At 43.2% G+C, this 22670-nt stretch overlaps 1 protein-coding gene across 1 annotated transcript; it reads right to left on the bottom strand.

Moving 5' to 3' along the window:
- Nucleotides 1–1102: 1102 nt before the first annotated feature.
- On the bottom strand, nt 1103–12948 carry LOC128719891 (MICAL-like protein 1). Its single transcript, XM_053813531.1, has 8 exons — nt 12797–12948; nt 10908–11092; nt 9938–9999; nt 1877–4653; nt 1661–1796; nt 1527–1598; nt 1246–1452; nt 1103–1168 (listed from the first exon to the last, which is right to left on the bottom strand). The coding sequence occupies exons 1-8, from the start codon at nt 12946–12948 to the stop codon at nt 1103–1105; spliced, it is 3657 nt and encodes a 1218-aa protein (XP_053669506.1).
- Nucleotides 12949–22670: the final 9722 nt, after the last annotated feature.

Here is a 22670-nt window from a genome sequence, read left to right as displayed (position 1 = left end):
TGTTAGTAGGAACGAAGAACAATGTTATTTCTGTTCCTAGCACTTGCAGCCGTAACTAATGATGATTGTGCGCGAATTAAACAGCAACTTATTGTACGAACGAACGAAGTAGTTCGAAAGCTAGAGAGAGAGAAAACAAAATCTTACTAAAGTTCGTACCGTTCTCAATAAATCCTGATGTGTATATTTGTTAGAAATGTATTGTGTTATTGATTAAATGTTTACGTGTGTATGTGTAAGTGAGAAAACGAAACTGATAAGCAACCAAAATTAAGCTATAGTTTAAAACTGTCCAAATTCCGTAGCAAACGTCATCGTTTGAAAAGTTTTAAAACACCAGTTTCGATTCGTTCTGTATATCTAGCTCCAACGGTAAGCTCAACCAATGTTTTATTTCTTATACATTATTAGGCAAATAAATTTCATCCTATCACTATGCACATAACTTTCGCAAGAAAGGACACTCTTCTGATTATAATTGTTGCATGTAAATAGTGGTAAAAATTGAGTAACATTACCAGCAAACGACCTTTAAAAACTATGTGCGCAAAATGAAATGGACAAAAAGGAAATGGTACTGAATCGGGGTAGGGTAGGTTTGCAAACCAGAACCGAATAGTTTCCGTCTGATTATTTCCGATCCGCGGGCTGAATTAAATGCAATGATTGAAATATCTACAGGTCATGTAGCAAACGTGCGGTATACAACTTGTAACATTAACGAATTAGAATCGTCTCATTCGAAGAAACGTCCAATTGACTTACAACAATTCTAATGATTTCTCAACCCTAATATTCGAATAGGCACCTCTTATATCTTCTTGACCGCAACGGAGTTGGGCCGCGACTGACACTGGACGATTGCTAGACGCATCACAGAAGTGAGCCGTGACGTCCTGACGAATTAGATGATTATTTGAATAGCTTTTGCATAGCATAAACGGTTTGGACGGATCAGTGCGTTGATCAGCACAGCAGGAATGTATTCAAAACCGTTTCCGAACGGAACATGACTTGTAATATGGCTTTAAGCCTTCTGCAGGCGCACGTAAAGAACCGCACGGTGAAGTAGAACTACACGTACGCAGAGGAATAGTGGCATTTAGAAAAGAAACTTTCGCTTCTTTTTCTTCTCCTTTGCCACACTGCTTTCCGTTTCATCAGCATCCTGGTCAATGGGCAGAAGAGAACCATAATGAAAACACAACACAATATTACGAAGAAAATCCCCGTTACCAGCCTTACCTTTTCCGAGTCGATCTTTTTCGATTTAACCAACTTCTTTGCTTCCTTGAGCTTCTTTTTCTCTTTCTTTGAGAGCTTCGTTGACGAGTTGCGTTTTTCGGCATCGGTCAGTGAAAGTGCCGTAGCGCTGGTAGAGGAATCTTTCTTGCTACTTCCATGCTTCGACTGTTGGCTTGCCGCCCGTTCCTCAATGCTTTGTTTAATTGACTAAAATATTTAAACAAATGTAGGCCCGTTAATAGTCCGACTGCCTTCACAATTTGGGTAAATAAATATCCTACCAAATCTTCTTCCGCCTCGCGTATGCGATCCATCTCCAGGCACTCGACAACTTCGTTCCGTAGCTGAACAATCTGAAAAAAATGATACCATTAGTTATCATTTTCTTTGAAAAACACTACAGCTTTTCATATACCTCGACTAGGCGGGCAATCAATGCTTCCTCTTTTTCCTTATCCGAGTCAGTTTTGTTCCTTTCCGGCTGTGCCATCAGCAATCGGATTTCGTACTCCAAATCGGCTTGTTCCTGTTCCAGCCTGTGCATGCGCCGTCTTCATGTGTCCAATAAAAAGATATATTGCCACATATTGTTTAAATGTTTAACCTTTGGCACCACTCTTACTATACTTACAAGTACATCAGTTCGGCTTGCCTCCGAAAGAGTTCATTCTTTTCATTCACAAGCTCAAAGAGCTGCATTATCAAATCTTCCACCTCTTTCGAGTTTGCCTGCAACCTGATATCGAGATCGATGTCCGCTTCCACTCCCTCACACCGTTCCCGTATCATCTTTTCCAGCACGATGCCCTGCTTTTCAAGACCTTGCTGTTGCGTTTCGATGATCTGCAGCTCCTGATGAATTTCCTTGAGCGGCAACATTTTGATAGGTTTCCGTTCCGGCAGTGGTGCAGCGATCATCGGTAAGGCTGGTGCCGGTCCTTTGCGACGTTTCCATTTTCCTTGCGACGATTTGTTCGCAAGAATGGAGAAACCTCCACCGGGACTTCCAAAACTATTTCCTTCGCTAGTTGGGGAACTTTGCGATTGGCGGTTCCGATTTTGTGCCTCCTTGTTGTCTTTCATTTTTTCCCATTGCCGCCCACTGGTATTCGTCGATGCGTCGTGCACCGGTGACTCTGGTCCATCTTCATCCAGTACGAGCGGAACAATGATTCGGCGATAGACTACCGATTCGTTGCTTGTTCCACGACTCATTGTTTCCGAAGGTTCACGATCGGCATTGCTCAGAAGACTCGCATCGACAGCAAGCAATCGTTGGCTAGGTACTCTTGTTAGGCTGTCCTCCGGATGCGATGATTGTTTCGGAGTTGATGTTGTGTTTGGTAATGGAGGCGGTGCCGGAGCCAATCGTTTCTTGCGCGGTGTTGTCAGGGTGCCACTTCCACTGCTAATAGATAAGTTTTCTGTGGATGTTTTCTCCGTACCGGACGAAGCCGCTTGCAGCTGCTGGGTTAGAACCGGTGTCGAAGTACCCAAGGCCGCAATTGGAATATCGGGGGCTTTTCCTTTCTTGCGTTTCGATACAACCATCGACGAAGGGCCACTCTCCAGACTGGACGCTAACGATACATTCGAGCTACTCAACCGGCTGCTTGACATTAAGGAATTGTCTAAAGAACTGATGGAATCGTTATAGGCATGCGCTTTTCTTGGTGTAGGAACCGGTGTTCGACGTGGTGAGGGTTTGGATACTGGCACTATTTCCGGCTCGTCGGTTGCTCCATCATCATCGTCTTCGTCGAAAGGATTTGCTGGGACAGGTTTTGACGAAGCAACGACTGATTTCACCTTCGGCGGTGGTGGTCTCGGTGGTTTAGAAGACGGCGACTGCTGTTGATTATCGTCCTCTTCATCGTCACTACCGAAAGGATTTGTGCTTACGCGGCGCATAGTCGGAACAGGCTTTCCGCCAGTTGGAACCTTTCGTAAATCAGCTATTTCACCTTCTTCTTCATCACCATCATCTCCGAATGGGTTAAGATCAGATGGGTACAGTTCCTCGTCTTTTACATCTTGCTTCGTGCTAACTGGCACGTTATCAGCAGCGTTGCTTCCTTCATTGCTTTCTGATGATATTTTCTTTTCTTCATTCACAGGCACTTCAGAGTCATGAACCGTGTTTTCTACGGTTTCGTTAGGCACCGTACATTTACTTTCAGTATTATCCGTGGGTTCGATAAGTATCGTAGGTGATAATTTCAATTCAGTGCAGTCGTTTTCTTTAGGCACATCTGATTCTTGTATGGTTGGTTCCGATGCCGCAACGGATGGCAAAGTCTCGGTGTCTATCGTCACTTCAACGTCTACCTCAGAAATTTCTTGCTCAACATCCTTTGAGATCTCAACTGATGGCTGTTTGATTTCGGATTGCTTGTCGTCAATGGCATCCTGCTGATTTACGATCTCCAAATCACTGGAATCGATAGTGTCCGTTTCCTTTGCAACAATAGCTAATTCCTCAAGAGCACTGTCCTTTTCGTTCCGAGCTTCACCGGAAGTACTGGTGTTCTTCAATACATCCAAATCTTGTTGTATCGTCAGAGACACAGCTTTTTCAATATCTTGGGAAGATTCGATTTTTTCCATCGATGATTTTCTTTCCATAGATTCTTGTCTTTTCAACTCCGTTTCTGTAACATCGGGAAGTGCTTGATCATATGTCGGCTCGGTATGTACAGGAACAGTCAATTCAGTTTGTAAATCAACTTTATCATCATGGGACATACTGTCTGGAACGATTGAAAGAGTTGTTTTTGTTCCACTGCCCATATCTTCTTCATCCAGTTCTTCCACTAATTTTTCAAACTCATCGTCCACATTATCCGAATCGATCGTATCATTCATCTCTACTCCATCTATGCTATTCGTCAACAAACTCGGTGGTCCGACTGATGGTAATTCGGGCTCATCTTTGCGTTGTTCTACATCTTGGAGCGTTTCCTTCAGGAAGTTGCTCATCCGCGTCTTGCGTTCCAAATTGGACGTTTTCTCTTCGTCACTCAGCGGTGCTGATTCGAAAAATGAAATCCGATCAAGCAGCTTGCTGCTGCGTACGTTTTTCGGTAGCCCTACGGTTGCAGCAACCGGTGTTACACCACCGGTGATAATTGAAGAACGACCGCTTCCCTCAGACGAAGGGGATGATTCGCGTCGCTTTTCCAGCTGTATCTCTTCATCTGGACAGGTTTCACAACAGTATTCACCGTCTATTTCCGTTTCGTAAAAACTACCCACGGTCAGCTGGGTACCGCAACGGGCACATTTCAGACACGATCGATGGTAGCTCTTTTCACCGAAGCTGATGCGTTCTGCCAGAAAGATGGGATTACTACAACGGTTGCAGGATGCACGTTTGGGAACGCCCACAAAAGCCGTCTTGTTTGCCATCTGTGGATTAGTAAAAAGCAAATGCATTAGTGCGAATGTAAGTAAATCAGTTTGCAAAGCAGTGTGAGTTATCAAAGAAAATTAATGTTTAAATTTTCAAACTAAACGGAAATTGTAAAAATATTTCATCTCTCACATAGCTAGGAATAACTGGTAACAGATAGGACAATAAGTCGTAACGGAGAAAAAAACAACAAAAATAACAAAACACGAAAACACCATTTTAAACGCAGTACTAACGTGACGAGTTTGAAAGCAGAGCAGAAAATGAAAATGAAAAGCACTATAGCGAAGAAGATTGACCCTTGATTAATTGTTACCCTATCGTGGTGTTAAAATTTTGCGCCCTTGCTCACAAAAGGAAATGATCACATTAGATCAGTCAACCGGGAAAAGCGACGATTTTGTATGATAATGGTGCGCATTAAATCGCGTTTGTTCGTTGCGGTTGCGTTTAGTCGTGAGCTTTGCAGCAAATATCTAATACATCTAGCACTACAATGCGAGTGTGAGAAGTGGTTTTCTGTGTCAAATAGTGTGTTTGTGTACGATATTTCTGAGCCATCTGTCTGCCATGTTTCGTATACGGAGCTGTCGAAAAGGTAGGACATTACCTGGTATAGTTATTTGCCGTACTGTTTCACCAAATGCCAAAATGCTATCCGGTATATGGAGTAGGTATATATCTGTCGTCCCGGCTGAGTGAACACTGTTCGATGGAGAAATTCACTAGATGTTGTGTAACTGCGACGTTGATTAACACTCGGTGCAATTAGCTTTTCTTTTGAATGATATCGATACGATTTCTATCTTCGCTATCTTCACGATTACAGCGGTAACGGACGCTTTCTTTGCGTTGCATCCATAAATTTGCCGACTACTTGCTAGGGTGGTGCGCGCTTGTGATAAACAACTATTGGGTACGGTAGAGTTTGTGGTGACGTCGATGATGATGGTAATGATGAACGTGACACAGCTTACTAAAGACACACTTATTCTTAACGGTCTACGGGACGATACTAAGCGAAGAAAAACATACAAACAAACACATAACTATGATAACCGTTCGCGTAGATTTATGCTCTGTTTTGGTATTGTTTTATGAGTCGATTTGTTCGGTCTGCTCTCCACTGTCTGCTACTGTTTAACCACGGTTGTTTCGTATTCCGGACGTACTGTTTTTATATGATTCCACGTGAGAGATTCTTCGATGTACAACAAAACAGATCCGATCTTCCCTCAAATTTTAAATAATTGCGCCGTATAGTATTCACACTTTTTTTCTGTATCTTGCACGCAATCAATCCGTTTTTATCTGATATAGTTTGGAGGTTCTTCGTTGCTCTACAGTATTTTGTTTTGTTTACTTTACGGTAGTTCTTCTAAGGCTGTATTTGGTTTTTCCTCCCGTTTTTCTTTTTCCTCTTGTTTCTTTCTTAGACCCGCGACTACTGTGCTTTTAGTGTTGAGATGTCGACGCAGTCTTAATGCCACTTTCTTTTAACAGAAAATCTCCGGCTTATATTGGCCCACAATATCCAAACTGTTGTTATCCTCCTGCGGTGCGGTGATCAGTGTTTGGTCGAGGTGGCGCACATAATTGATGAAATTGTAACGATTGTTTGTTGCACGGGTTTAAAGTGATGTACAGCACACATGGGTAAAAGACGGCGCAGATGGCAGTTTGAAAGAAAAAAAGGAAAGATAGAGGAAGAGAAAAAAACACACGGTGAGCATTTGCTTATCATATTATCGCATTATCACACATCACTTCACAAATGGTGAAATCTACACGGTTAGAATTGCGTACACGCTACTGCCTTCGTTCCCAGAGCATTGTGTTAGGATTGAGTTTGATTAGTAACAAGAACTAAAGTGGTGCATTATATACTGTGTGTTTGGTTAGTTTACAACGTTTAATCACCTGCAGATGCACTATTTCTACATGAAAACGGAAAGCAAACGTATGAAGCTCGTGTCATCGGCATGATGCACGATGGTCAACTAACTATGAAACAGTCAGCTACGTTGATGCTGCATAAACTCTCTGCTCCCTCTTTCTCGCTTTTCGGCCTGTGAATAGGCCAGGATGCCAGCACAACCGAGCATCAGTTAGTCATCTTTTTCTCTCACTTCATTAGAAATAAAGCCTTATCTCCAGAGCAGTCGATGACTCAGGTTGTGATGATCAGCACAGCAAGGGCGAGGCGAGAAATGCCGGCTGGCAAAGGTGCCGTTTGCTTGTGGAACACATATTTGCTTACACTGTGTGGCCGGGGTGTGCGCGTGATGTACAGCACCATCACAGCTTTCAGCAGTAATGCATTAGAGAATGGCCATTTACAACACCTTGATCTCGTCATGTTCAGCTTTGGGCGGGTTTGAACACACGTGCGCAAATGCGTGGTGTTTGTCTGTGGCGTCGACGAACTTTACTTATTTAAAATCATGAAGCGAGATTCAGCTGCTGCGTTGAAAGTAGCATAGCAGTGTAGAGAAATTGCTCCTAACGCAAGAACATTACATTCGACTTCTATATGCGAAATTTTTACAAAAAGTGCTATTCTACAACATTCGTAAAATGAGGCTTTTAGAGGCTCGAAACGTGTGATAATTGACACATTCTTCTAAATAACAACCGACGCGCGGGTGGCGGCGAGAGAAAGGTTCCATTTCGAAACGATAGTTTACAATCCCACTTGGACTCAAATCCATTTGCCTCGCCTTTTCCCGCTGTACAACAAAAGCGGATATGGTGCATGCAACACGCGGGTTGATGTTCAAAAGTGTCGTTCGAATGAAAAATCACTCAAGCGCTTAAAACGACTATTTTTGAAAAAAAGGTAACAACGATTCACTGAGCATCAGACACGATGGAAGCGCGTCTGACAAACAATAGTAATTCGAGTTTATCGATGGTTTGGAATAAAAAAAGATACCATTATCCACGAGACAACAGAAGAAATGGGCCGTTCCCAGTTTCGCAGCACACTTCCGGCTGAGCCAATATCTGTCTGGATGGAACAGAAGGTGCATGAATCGATGAATGAAATTCCGGTGCATGTTAGGTTGCATTTCCGTCGGATGGTAACATCCCGTCCGAGAGTTTTCAAACAACGCCTTTGAATAGTACGTAATTAAGCATGCGTGTTGCACTGTTCAATAGATTGCATGACAACAGTTGATTCGGCAGAATGAAGAATTTATGTATTGTAATACGGTTTTTTTTTTGTGGGGCAGAGAGTGATTTTCATAAAAGAAGTCCAAAATATTGTACGCGTAGCATCAGTAATTACGTTTTTGCAGCGTTCTAAATTGCAGCCTAAATGCCAATTCTTTTACCGATTGCGAATGGAATTGAAAACAACAAACATACATCAATTTTACAGTCGGATCATGCTAGAATATTTTTTACAATAGCATAGATTCAAACACTAAAGTTTAAATTGTGATTTGCGCACTGAATTCATCCAAATAAGTAGACGCTTTGTGCACTGCTGAAACCTATCTCCAAGCTTCACGCCACCGGGTAGACACTCCATTGGAGTGGAATAATATACTCGACGTCCCACAGGCACGAGTTAAATCACAGTTCACGGGTGAGTGAAATTGATACCGGGCTAACCTATTCGTGGCCTCCGGCGGTCAGTATGCAGCTTACACACACAAAAAAAGCTCCAGAAATAGGAACAGAGCCCAAGCAGACGATATACGTGCGTTGTGCGGCAGTGTGCAAAATGCCATACATGAATTGGGTCTACCGCTTCGACACGGCAAGCGCGGCACGGAACTACGTATAATTTGCCATCATTATTGTACATTTCCTTTGCTCAAAACCATTTCCCACTGTGGTAATATTCTATCACGGCTATAGATAGCGTGAGCATTTCCCTCTATCTTGCTGCCCGATGACGCTGTTGTCTATCAGCTTTAGGTTTTTTCTTTTGATCGTATGTTTTTTTTCTGCAATCCAATTACTCTGCATTCGGACGGTTAACCTAGAAACTCACCGCCACCATGTGCCCTGGACAACATGCCGGCAACTACCCGTCCCCCCTGCTGGAACATTGGATGTGATTATGGTAATGATGATATTACGGGCCGATACAACAACATGCACATGAATTGATGGCGCAGAAATGCGCCGACACGGTGGGAATGATCCAGAGGCCACAGAGTGCTGTAACGGTTGATGTTTATTTTCCAGGTTCCAGTGGGAATATGCGAATTGACACGGTAAATTGACTTAGTTTATCTGGCGTGTGAGGCGAATGTACAAGCGTATTGATTTTGGAAGTGAATAAAACTATACTTTAAATTGAAATACAGTCAACTCTCTTATAACGAAATTATTCCGTTCCAGTGTTTTGGTCGCTACATGAGAAACTCGTTGTATGAGGGGTTCTTTTTTTACAACTTCTATTCAAAATAAAATATTCCTTTTTCTTTTCAAAATAATGACAAAGATTGGTTGATATTCTATTATTTATAATTCTTCAATATAATCTTGATTGATGACCGTATTGATGCGCTTAAATTATGGTCCATATCTTGAGAATGTCTTCAATTGAGCAGGGATTTGTCTTCATTGTTATTGTATGCAATTTCAAACTAATGTCCAACGTTACGAATTCATTAACGGTTGGTTGGTCTCTGATGTCGTTGAATTCAGCAGTTTCAGAACATTTCATTTCAGGTTATAATTTCTTCTATGTTCAGACATGGTCATCGAGCAGAAAAAAAAAACAAAATACTTGTTAAAATTTTGCTCGCTGAAAGGGGTATTTTTGAATCATTTAGATTTGTTCGTTATCCGAAAAATTTGTTAAAAGAAGTAATCGTTATTTGGGGGTTGACTGTAATTTAAAATTACTTTTTAGCCGAACTAATGAAGTAAATCATGCCCTAAAGTAATCAATAACCAGCGATCTTATCACTTTTTTGTATTTGTCAACTTAATTCTTCGAGCAAAATAAAAACAAACTAAAAATATTTAACTTATATACTTCATGAGTTCATGACTTGAACTAAGTAGCGAAGTAGAAACAGAAACTAGAAATCCCATTCACCGATGAGTAGACAATCGTTAACGATGAAACCCATCATCATGATATATGACACAGTTCACACGGATAAGGACATTGTAACCATCACCCTCCCAACTATCGCAAGCTAAAAGCATTAGTTCACACTTCTTCCGTAGCGTTGCGTTCAACGCGGATCGATCGAAGGATCGTACGGTTTACGAGCGATTTATGGTTCATTCATTAGCCACGTTGCTTACCTTCGAGGTTAGGTCATCGGTTTTGGTATCCTTATCGGCGACCTTTTTATTTGACGCTGGTTCTTGAAGGTACAGCCAAGGCAGCCAGACAACGAACGTATACGTTGATTTATCGCACGAAAAGGAGAAGAGAAAAAAACGAAATCAAAGGTTAGTGAATAGTGTCGATTTTTTAGATGGGGATTTAATCAAAGTACACGCTGATCATCTATTTATTGGCAACATTTAGCCCATTTAAAAAGTTAAGGCTACTTAAACAATTTTAGAAACTTATAGCAAATGATTTGCTTACGATAAAAAGCATACTTAACCTAGAAAAAAAAATCCTTCTCGACTATGAGTACATTCAATTTGCATGCAGAGTTGATTTCATTGCAATTCCATCATTTATGAAGCCACAAGTGTAGAATCGCAATCGATTAAACAAAAAAAGAAACAAACCCATAGGCTTGGCAATTGAAGTTATCATTTTACCGTGATCGCAGAATCATTTACCATTACGGATCACTGTCAACCGTGCGGACCATTAATTGTTAGACACTCCTGTATTTTGTTGTTGCTGTGTGTATTGCCCTTGCTTTCGCATGCCACTAACCAGCTGCAATACCGGTCAAACACTGGTTTTCGATCATAAAGTAGAATTACCACCACCTTGACCAGGAGAGTTTGTGGAATCGTGCGACTTATAATCCATTCCATTCACCGCTATGCTCAAGCGCAGTGTGTTTTTTTTTGCTGTTGCACTGTAAACAACACACCAAACGTTCAGCACTTGCGCATAAAAAGCGTGCCCGTGTCTAACACAGGGAGAGCCAGCTACCAACACTTCAAGATGGTTATGATTAGAAGCTAAATCATGTGCAGTTCCTGTCCTGCTAGAGGGGGGGATTGATTGAGAATGGTTGACTGTGCATAAGCGCAATGAGCAAACGGGTGCTGTGGTGAGTTCTTTTGCATTCGGTGAACCTACCTTGATTGCTGAACACTCGGTAGTACTGGGACAGGTAGGTGAGAATTGAGAATCGATCCGGCACCTCGTATTTGACCATATCAGCCGGATCCAGCAGCGACGGTATGCCGAGATGTTGCTCCGCGATGGTGAACGCTAGTTCATTGTTGTAGTACACGTTGTCCTTGTTGAGGCTTGCAAAGTCGCTGCAACGGTGCAACAAGCCGGATGCGGTATATGAAAACAATCAACACACGCACACGCCAAATATATGCATCAAACACATAACCACACACACACACACACATACACAAGCACCAAGCAACGTGCGTTTGTTTTAGGGATGAAATAAAACAAGAAAATATCACCGATTAGTGTAAAGTTTTTAACAATAACTGATTTTGCAAAGGGGTTTAGTACAATGGGATTAAGATGGATTTTGTGAAAAAATGAGGATCAATGAGAAAATGAGAATCAATTAAATAATGTTGAAAATATTAAAAGAAAATTCTTAAATTCTAATAAATAACTTAAAAAAGCCTTTCCAAAATAACGACTAATAATAAAACCCAATTCACACACACAAACACTGCACCATTTCTGTTTTTTTTTTCCTAGATTTATTTACAACTTCATTAATGCATCGAAGCTTTACTTTGATATGAAATCTAAAACCAAAACTGAAATATTACAAGCAACAATTACGTTACGTTAACGGTCAATTTGAAACCCGAACGGAACAGATCTTCGGTTTCACGCGACTAATAAATATTCAAAGCGACACGCATAGTATTCGCTCCCAGAAATACGTGCACCAATGTGGCCACATCCGTCCCATACCATGCGAACCCAAAACCCACCCAGAGCGGTACCCTTTTTGGATACTGGGCGCGCATTTATACCATCACTTGGGTGCTTCTCACAATCAACACTCTTCAATATTAATATTAATCATTCACAAGCAACCGCCGTACAGCTTTCGTTCACTCTTTCACGCTTGCTGTCCTCGGTGCAGATAGATTCTTTCCCATTCGCGGACGTCCCTTTTGTGTCTCACATAACAACGTCAATCGGCATATCTATTCAACGCTTTATGTTAAAATTAAACATCAAACCAACCGCTCAGTGAACTGGATTTTCTTCACCACAAACCGGGGGGAAAAAGCATTAAAACACTCCTCATTAAATCGCACAAAAATTGGAGCACAAATCCACACACACACGCACACTCACAGACAGAGTTTTGGAAAAGTCCTCACTTAGCTTATCTACCAAGAAACAAACACGAGCACACAGTAAAATGGAACTAAAAAAAAAAAAAACAACCCGCAAAAACTCACACGGCCACACAAACAAAACACACGCACAAAATCCCTTTTTTTATTTTGCTGTTGCACACACTGCCCACTGAAGGTGGATCTCGCCGCCGAACAACACACCGAAAACGTGAAACATATACTTACTAGTGTGTAAAGTCGATTGTTTAGTATCTATCTCGTGTCGGATGGTTTGTTGGTTTTTTTGGTTTTGGTTTTGGTTTTGGTTTTGTTTTGGATCGAAAGCAAGAAGCCGAAAAAAAATATTCGATTAGAAAGCGTTAGTAATAGCGTGTGGCGGAGGTAACTGCAAACATTGAGGGTTAATGGTTGTTTATGTGCGGTGGTGTATCGGTTTGTATCGAGAGAGTATGTGTGTTTGGGTTTGTGTGTGTGATTGGCAACTATTGTTTGGTACTGTTAGTTCAACATCATTGTTGCGGTTGTAACTTTGTGTGTGTTTTAGAGGGTGGTGGTTGGGAGGAGCTTTCTCGGAGCGAAGAAAGCGAAGGAATCAGGTGAAACGAAGGATAGGATATATATACACGCAGAGTCACTCACAGACGCTAGCGCTGCTCATAATGCTATACTTACATCAAATCCGGCCGGAAGTTGTGAATAATGGCGCAGAAAGCTAGACCGTCCCGCCAAGAGGTGCTCATGTTCGTGATTTTAACGTCCTTGTAGCCTTCGGCTATTCGGCGGCACCATAACTCTAGTGCCTTCGTTCCACGACGCTCGGACATGCTAAATTTTCTGCAGATAGCAGAACCATAACACCAACCATTGATAAGCAACACGCACACACAAAACCACGTAGAGCGCCACATGAAACAAGAAGAAAGAAAATTATTTTGATTAGTAAAAGTATAGAGTGAAATGGTGGATGTGTGCCTTCATTACTTAATGTCAAACGGAATGAGTATCAAAAGCGCGAAACTTCGGTCGGGAAATCTTCGACGGGTTACGACGTCCGGTCCGGTAGGGCTCTCGTTAAACACTGACTTAAGCTACGGGGTTGATGGTGCGAGAGCGCGATCACAACACGACGGTGATGCGGGGACCCACCATGGACGCACCGATGCGTGCCAGACCGACCCCGCGCACGCTCACACCACGTTGGTCAACAGCGCGCAACAACAAAACACGTCCGCATCCACCCGCGGGTGCCCCCGCGATCGCCGCCTTGATGTGACCCTCGCCGAGATTCAGCTGGAGGGTTCGTCACTTGCGCGACGTCACAGTCGTTATCGGCGGAAGGTTCGTCGTCGCTGGCGTGTCGTGTGGCAAAGCACCAACAAGCAAGCCGTGTACCGTGTGCGTGACGCTCTCTCACTCTCTCTCTCTCTCTCTCTCTCTAGTTGTTGTTTTGGTCTCACAGGTTAGATTTCGTATACAGCATTGGAAGTGTTGAATATAAGTTTTTTATCCCCCCTGTAACATAACGTGCAGTGTTTTGCTTCTTTCAAATCATTAAGTCACTTGCTGACAGACCGTACTACCACGAAACCAACTAGGGGTAACTGTCTCCGTATGCCACTTCACCTTCGGACTCACCCTACGACTCTTTTTCCCCTCTCTCTCTCGTTCTCTCTTCACATTGCCTTGGTAAATGGTGATTTATACAAACACCAAAACGGTTCCCTTTCCCCGCCAAGGATAGGAAAGGTCGACACAATACAAAAAAAAACCGACCCATGAATGAAAAAGGTCCAACAAGCATGAAAGATTGTTTATTGTTTTTTTTTTGTGTTTTCCTTTTCTGCGTCGCAGATGAAGTCGTCGGCAACTGGTGTTTACGATAATGCATGCAATACTACCGCATACTACGGGAATGATATGGGAATACTATTAAACATCCAAACCCCCCTTCACTCCCTTCCTTCCAATCATTTTTTAACGTTCCTTCCATTTTTGGACCATCACAGGACGAGCAAATGAGATGGAAGATTAGCGGGCTTGCCAAACATTAAAACGAGCCACGGGCAACCGGCGGTCCGGCTGTGTGCCAGACTCGGAAGTACGGCTTAACCTTCTTCCATTACACAGAGCCCCGGATCGGTGCGGGCTCTTCCGTATTATATTGCTTCCAATCAGCACAACGACCACCAATCAGCAAACCCATTTATGGATATGGACCTCGAGCACCACATCGTGAACCCTAGTGACCGGAAATCGTCAGGCAGGAAAACAAGTTCTTCATGCCCAACGGACCGTTTACGTGTTTTGTGGCAGACGGACAGCGATTGAGCGATGTGATTGAGTAATGTATTTTCACCAAATAAGGATAATCAATGTGCACTAGCGATGGAACAAACATAAATGCACTCAAGCGAACGCGAACGTGGAGTAGCTTAACTGTTGGTATTATTGGTCTTCAGTTAGTAGAAATTTGAAATATAACGTTTATAAATGCAAAATAAAAATGATCCACGATACAATGGGAATTATCTGTCACACGAATATTGCAATCGAATTCAATCGAATCAACTTCGACTTGTGAGGCTTCCTTAAATGTAAATAAATCAACACTACTTAGTACGTTAGGCGAGCTACGACAGGAAAAAATATCACCATCGCCTGTTCACAAACATGTCCGCATGGAAGATTACGATCGATTCACCATTTCGAACGGTAAAAATTAATTACAAGCCACGCATACACGCACGTACACGGCAGCATCCAACTGCTCTGCCCGGTTAAACGGTTATTCTGGTATATCTTGTTCTCGGATGAGCACAACATGCAGATTAGAGATTGGCACACGAGGGGTGTACCTTGCCGATGCTGATGGTTGTCCGATAACAAATGGCCCACATTTTCCCCATCCCGGGCGACGGTGGTGTGAAGAATTGAGATAATTGATACAGGCTTGGAAAATGGAGTTTCTACCAGCTTCAAGTGTTTTAACGTGGAACGTTAATTTAGTTATCACCGTATCGTACCATCTTATTAACGTCTTATAATGGTGTACTATACGATCGTTGTGGCGTTGTGCTAGACGAATCTTTTGGGAAGATTAATTCATACGAAACTTTAACGAGAAGTTATTTAAATCAGAAATAGACTTTCAAAAGACTCACGAATCCTCAGTGCAAACCTCAAACCTTATGGAGACCCCAAGTAAAATGCTCCAGACAAGCTCCTTGAAGGTAAATCTCCTTGAAGAGATAATTTATATTGAAGGATGCATTAAGCTTTGGAACAAACATTTCGATGCAATCACTCAGATTCATGAATCTAAATCAGAATCAGAGACCCAACGGTAGATCGTTGTACTTCCACCTGAACAACTTTAAGAAAAGATACTCCAAAAATTCAAAAAATCCACAAATTACCGCATACTGGGAAAATGTTTATTGCTTTTCTTGCTATTGAATGGTACGAGAAACTATGCGACAAATGTAGCACAACCTCAACAATTGAAACTTATTTGTGTTTTATGAAGAAGAGGATGTAAATGTTAAATCTCATGCAATTGAAATTTATTCCCCGACAAGTTGATTCACTTGTACAACAGCGAACAATCACGACCATTGACAAAAGGGACATATAAAAGGGCGTTATAAATCCCCCAGTACAGGAAGGTACACTCAGGTGACATCATCATCACTCCGCTTCAATGATGCAAATAAAAGCAAGGCAACACAACAACGAACATTATCATTGCACCTGCAAGTGCCAAGTGGACACAGGCGAGCCCCGGGATTTATCGTGCAATGTTAGGCGTAAACAGCGCTACAAACGAGCACGCACCGGGGCCCAGAGTCTCCCTGCGAGTTTCATCGCCGTACGGAGAGCGCTGGGCGGAAATAATCATTATTTTAATTACTTTATTACCATACGAGAGATGTCATCGTGTTGCTGGCGGTTGTTCATCTCCCCCCGATCGTTCCGGATATACCGGATTCAAACGGATCCTGGTCAACAGAAACTTGACGAACACATACCGGGTGGAGTGAATTGGCGAGATGGACAGCTTATAAAAGAAAAACACGACCACCATCTTCCAAACAAGAATCACACCACCAGTTGCTTATCGGCTATCGGCTTCGCCCCTCAATGGCGTATTCGACCGCCCGGGCAAAATGCTCCATTGCAGTGCAACAAACCCGCCACACCCGCTGCAGTTGAGCAGCTTTTCACCGCGTGACTATATCATCGTCACAACCACTTGCCGCATCTTGGAGCTGGATAATGTTATCAAAACGCACTACTTGCTTTAATGGAGAAAGCTCCATTAGCATCCAATGGGCGCAAGCGCAATCGCCGGCCATACAAGCTCAATGACCATGCGGTACTTCGTTGCTTGCGTATACCTTTTGGCCCTCGTCTCGCTGTGGACCGCGTAAGGTTGTTGCCAGATGGCGCCTCCACGTACGATACATCGCCGTATCATGCGTGGAGAAAAGAAAGCAAAGGAAAACGATTAACATAAACGCTACTGTGGATGTTCACCATCTGGTCGTCGCGTCTAGAACAGCAGCTCTCATGTTTTGGGGCACAAAAAAAACCGTTATCACGGGCTTTGGATCTCTACTGCACTTCGGTATAAAATAGTTTTTGTTTTTGGTTATGTGCCAAACGAAACTTCACGCAAACGTCTTCAAATATGTCTTGAATATTGTACTCTTGGAAGTACTACGTAAAGGCTAAGAGTATTATTTCAATTCTTGAACTGAAATATCTTTTTGAAGTACAAATTCTACCGCTCTTTTGTTTCAGTGGTAGATAGATAAAAAAGGCACCAATCGTTTATCCACTAATCTAGAATGCACCGTTAAACAGTACTCTGCCAGATATAGCCCTGATTTGGGACTATTCACAACAACTTCAAAGCACAAGAATAACAGCAAAGAACATTATTTCTCCACATTATGGTCAAAAGGGTCCGCCCGTTTATGATTTATTCCCGCAGGGTTGTAACGTGAAACCTTGCAATTCAGGTTAATGATATGATTTATGGCGCAGGGGGCATTAAACTTCCAGAAGTTCTCGCGCTACCACAAAGCTGCAATTTAAACATTGCCTCCCGTTTGCCCCGGACCCTAACAGATTCTTCCCCAACGCTTCGACGGTGTAACAGTTTTGTGAAGCATCCCGAGCACACGCTGAAGTGCGTTGTTTTGAAGAACTCGACTGCGCGAGAATTTCGTACGCTCGGCAGTGAAGGGTTCTCGTTAGAAGAAAACAAAAAACAAGGTCCGAAATATGGTTCCACGGCTTTTTCGTGCGAACAAATAGCCATCAAGACGAGCACAGAGCAATAAGAAGCCACAATTGAGCAGGTACGGGTCATTTTGGTGGCGCCACCATCGTACATAGTTCCAAATGAAGTACATATTGGTATTTTACAATTAGATTGCTTTGGTTGAACAATAGAATAGATGCTAAAAATCAATGGCCCATTGACATTTCTGATGTACAACACATATTTACCAGCCCCCATTTCATCGTATGACTCATCGATTGCAGACACCAACCATCATTCACTAGCCCAGCGTGTTTCTAAAGAACCATACGTCAACCATTTTCCACACCTACATTAATTGTGGTAATAGCACACGTCGTAAATAATAGTGTGCCGTCTCCGTACCGTGGCTTCCAAAACCAACAACCGTGCCGTTGATGTGAAAGCAAATTGAAACGAAAAGCTCATCCTTTGCCGTTGGTTTTCATCTTTCCAAACACTGCGCACAGGCACTGCAGGCGAAAAAGGGGTGTAGGTGCCACAATGTCACAAACGTGGAAGACCCGGTGTCAGGGGTCCCCCCAGAGCTATGGGGCCGCCTGCCAGCGTTCGCGTATCGTACATTAGACAACAGACACAGATTAAGGGGTACACAGCAGCAACGTAACAAAAGAAAGATACCAGCAGCATAATTTGACGCATATTACGAACGAATATGAAAATTATCGCTTCTCACTGTATAGACGTTCCGGTATGCGGCGACAATTTGGAAGGACACAATTCAAAAGGCAGCGACGGTACCAACGACCTAACAAAAGCGCGACAGTCGCAGCAACTCCAAATGTGCCCCCATCACACAACATCACAAAAAGTTTCCACTGGTTTGAGATATAACGCACCTGTGGCAAACATAAGGCAGCCGTGTTTAGGGGGTGAAGAAACGGGGCGCGAGACATTCGTGTGGTATCGGGGAGAGTCATAACGCCATAAAAAAAAAGACACGGGACCCCAAAGTACAAAATAATGAAGCATAAAATGACTGTGAGAATGGAAGGAACGACAAAAAAAAGAAAAGGAAAACACATTCACAGAATACAAACAAACGGGCCCTTCCGGGCAGGCGAAGAGAAATGTAAGTGTGTCGAATAAAGAGAAGAAAAACGACGGTTCAATTCGCATCTTCAATCAAAGAAAGCATAAATAAACATATAAATATACACCACATCAACACAGTAGAAACAACCTTCGGTAACCGGCTCCTCTAAAAAAAAAAACGAAGGAGAATGCTTCATAAACGCCATCACAAACAAACACCGTGGGGTATTACGGAGATTGCGGTTGTTGTTTCACATTAACATTTTCACTTAAAACCTAACGTGCCCTGGTCTTCGAAGGCTTTGTGGTTTGCACTGGCATGGGGCTCTGTGTATTGTATCTGCGCTTCACGCAGTGTCGTTATGCCGGTGAGTCATGGAGCCCGTGGTGGCGAAGAAATCATGACACCGCAAGCACAGATTGACCGTTCGGGGGGGGAAAAAGCGGTGCTGGAGAGAAGCATTTGGATGCCCGCACCGCAGCACACTAGTGAAGTCTTTTCAAGCAGAACACAGAATTAGAGAAGCCAACAACAAAACTCCTTCATGCACCCTCCGAACGCGACCATCGACCTCGTCCGAAAGTGATCGGTTGAGGATTTTGGTGAAGAAATGATTGTACCTTTTTGCTTTCGCCTTACGATCGTTTTGGGGCTAACAACGCACGTACAAAAAAAAAAAAAACTTCAATGGCCTCCAAACCTGGTTAAGCGACGAACCTTCCCGGCAACACTACCCGCAGCCAACTACACGCTTCGTCGCGTTTGACGTCAGATTAAGGCACACCAGCCATTGCACACACACACACACGGTCGGGACACTACACGGTCAGAATGTTTCTCACTGTGCACAGTGCACCGGACAACGACAAAAACTCCGTCCGCGGTCGTATGTGCTCGTACTTTTCGTTTGATGGATTCGAAATTACCCAATCGGACATCATCACCTGACCAAGGTTACCTGCAGAAGAAGCTCAGAAGCTATTTGCGAAAGGCGGTACACGCGCAAGATGTGGATGTAAAATGGTTGAACGTTTCTGTTCTTTTTTTTGTTCCTTTTCACCATGAACTCATTCACAGAACACACTTCTGCCGGTTGCATGCAAATTAGAGAGCAACCAGTTTTGTTCTCCTTCGTCGAATGCTTCAATGCCCGCCCGCCTTCCCATCAAAATCGTTTCTCGACCGAGAAGACTATTATGAAAAGAAACGCCTTCGGCAAAACCTCCGAGCAGAAAATTATGGAATCGACAGTTTCCATAATTGAATTTGGCGTGAAACACCTTCGGAGGCCATTGGGGGGGGGGGGCTGTAGTGTGTGCCGACCAGGTGGCGGCAGCACACCGTGCCATGAAGCGATGGGAAAGTAGATGTAGGATTCGATCGCCGAATGACACGGTTCGCCGTTGGCTGTGCATATACCGGCGGTAATAATTCACGGGGTTGATCGATGACCTGGTGAAGCAGCTTTGCAACGAGGCGGTGGCATCATATTAGAAATGATGCTGCTTCTCTTACTTCATCAATCGTTTCCCGGCCGTGACACCGTTGGGTGTGACATCAATGACACATGAGGATCGTTCTTTAAATGGTGTTTACTACCACGTTGAACACCTCCATTCGACAGGTTGAATACATTCGAGTTGTACAATAAGTATACGTATTAATATAAATTAGAAAACATAATATTATACAATGCATGTAACGACATAGTTACTAAATTATTTTATTATTTGTCCTATGCAACTGCGATTAAGACATAAGCTGTATTAGCTGAATACGGTGTCTGCATCAGCACCCGGTGGACAGCAGTGTGAACCAACCCCTGGTTGAATAGTTTAAATACCATTAAGGGGTCATAAAGACAAATGACATTAGCTCTAAACAACAGCTGACACGGCAGATAACTTGCATACACGAATTCCCACGACACTAAACACCTCTCTAATGGACCATAGGTGCACAAGAGCTGGACAGATACGAAACCAACAACAACAACAACAAAACAGTCACCGACGTCTGACGACCGCCCGGTCTGGTGGTCATTGCTCTTTGTTCGGTTTGTGTTTTCTCGTTTCTCAAATCCACTCCTAACATGACCACAGGGCGTGTGTTTGCTTGGTGAATTGCATTTTGTACCACGTGCAATTACTATTCCAAATTGAGTGAAGGAAGGACCAACCGGCTCTGGGTGGGTCTTGGCCGTGGTGCGCAGATTGCACGTACCGGAACGGGAATACGAACAAAAATATAAAATCAAACCACATAACCAAACAAACTATCACGCAGGTTGGCAAACATACGACGAACTTGGAATTGGGAAATGCACAACGTACTTGTACGGTGTTGGCGCAATGAAGTACCCACAGCCTCCGAATGACCAAGCCCTGCCACTAACCGGGTGCGCGTGTGTGTGAGTGTTTGCATTAAAAAAGGGAGAAAACACAACAGCTTTGAAGAGAAAGAGAAAGGGTTGTGCAACTGGCGCGTCACGGTTTCCCTCGTCGGCCGGCAGCATGCGTGACTTATGCGTGTAGCCTCCCCGGGCCGAACGAATGGATTCAACATTAAAGTGAAAACGAAAATGAAACTGTCATCTGTCAGTAACAATAAAATGCTATCGTTAGCGCAATCGAAACCCAGCGGGAAAATCACTGTGCACGATTCTCACAGCACACAGTGGGAAGCGTGAGTGGTGTATGGAGATTTACTCTTCCGTAATGGAAGATTGGATGGTATTAATCATGCACGTGCTCATTAAAGTTTAAGCTGATATCTTTATAATACCATTACCCCTTCTCTAAACTGTATGTATTTTTAATTTCCTCATTCTTTCCTTTATTCAAGAGTGCATAGTTCCACCATGAGAGGCGTTATCCTAATCATGTTCATCGATCGTCTTCGAACGTGTACTGCGGAAGTTGCGAAACGCATCCACGATCGATACATTGCCACGGCCACGAGAGCATCGTGCTGTAACCCTTCTGCCCTCGAGCGGCTCTGCTCTCCCTTAACAAGAATCAGGTCAGCAAACTGGTTTTTACCTTTCGCAACTAACAAGATTTCGTGGAAGTCTGACTTTTGGGGGCTTTTGGGGAAGCAAAACAAGTGAAGATCACCGGTAAGATCACCTCTACGCTACAGCCGCACAGGGCGCTGTCTGCAAAAGAGGCTACAGCGACTGAATAGAATTGGGTTCGAGGGGCCACCACGATGACGCCGCTGCTGATGATTGGTTCCCGCAGTACCATGCACCCGGAGGGCCGTGAAAGAATCGTACGTACGTTCTGGTTTCGGGAACGAAAGCAACGCATAAGAAATGAGACTCTCACAACCACCGATCGCCCTCGGTGGTCAACACCGTTTGGCATCAGTTTTCGTTTCGAGGTTTGGTGTCGAGGTGAGGCATGATTCTTGGAAATCGACCAGAGCCCGAGAACCGGTTTTTTTAGCAGCAGCAGCAGCAGCAACAGCAGAGACTTGACCGCTCCCAGGCAAAGTGTCTTCGGGTGACACGGATACTTTGGGTAGTCCGGACGACTGCAATGTTGCAGCGCTATAAAGGCCAGCTCTGTTCACCTTTTTTTTATTATTTTAGCAAGTACAGCAAGACGAAACTAAAGATGATGTGAAAACAAAGCAAAGCAAAGCAAAAAAAAAAACTGCCACGATATAAAGGAAGCCGATCTGATTGTAGTCCTGAATCTTGCCTAATTGAACGATCCTTCTTCGTTCGTGCTTCGCACATTCGCTTACCACACAGGTACGATGTACTTCATACCTTTCACAAGCCTTTGAGGTATTGATTTCTTCATTCGGGCGAACATTAAAAAACGTATGGATTGCCCCATAAATAAACCCACAAGGATGCCGCCAATATGCTGGTGAATAACTAGTTTCATTTAATTTATGAATCTTCGCCCAAGTTGTCAGAGTACCTTGGGCAATAATCATGCAAAATTCAACAACTAAGCAATGACGTTACAATTGCATGTATTTAAATGATAAACCATATTTGGATTACATAAACCATATTTGGATTTGGACGTAATGAAACATCTTGAAGTTATAGACATTTTATTTCTTTTACTATTTTCTAATCGATTCTTCACGGCAAACAGTACAGTACATTCTAAACCGAAATGTCAAATGGAATGTTTGCCAGGCGTTTATATTTAAACGCG

The sequence above is a fragment of the Anopheles marshallii genome, chromosome 2 (assembly GCF_943734725.1).
Source record: "Anopheles marshallii chromosome 2, idAnoMarsDA_429_01, whole genome shotgun sequence".
Classification (NCBI taxonomy): Eukaryota; Metazoa; Arthropoda; class Insecta; order Diptera; family Culicidae; genus Anopheles; species Anopheles marshallii.
The sequence above is the reverse complement of the archived record's forward strand: the minus strand, read 5'-3'. Positions and strand labels throughout refer to the sequence as shown.

Coding starts and splice junctions, on each gene's coding strand:
- LOC128719891 (XM_053813531.1), bottom strand. CDS start 12,948: ATGTCCGAGCGTCGTGGAACGAAGGCACTAGAGTTATGGTGCCGCCGA. Junction 4,654..9,937: donor CCGATGACCTAACCTCGAAG/GTAAGCAACGTG, acceptor ACTAATCCACAG/ATGGCAAACAAGACGGCTTT. Junction 1,599..1,660: donor TGATTGCCCGCCTAGTCGAG/GTATATGAAAAG, acceptor CATTTTTTTCAG/ATTGTTCAGCTACGGAACGA.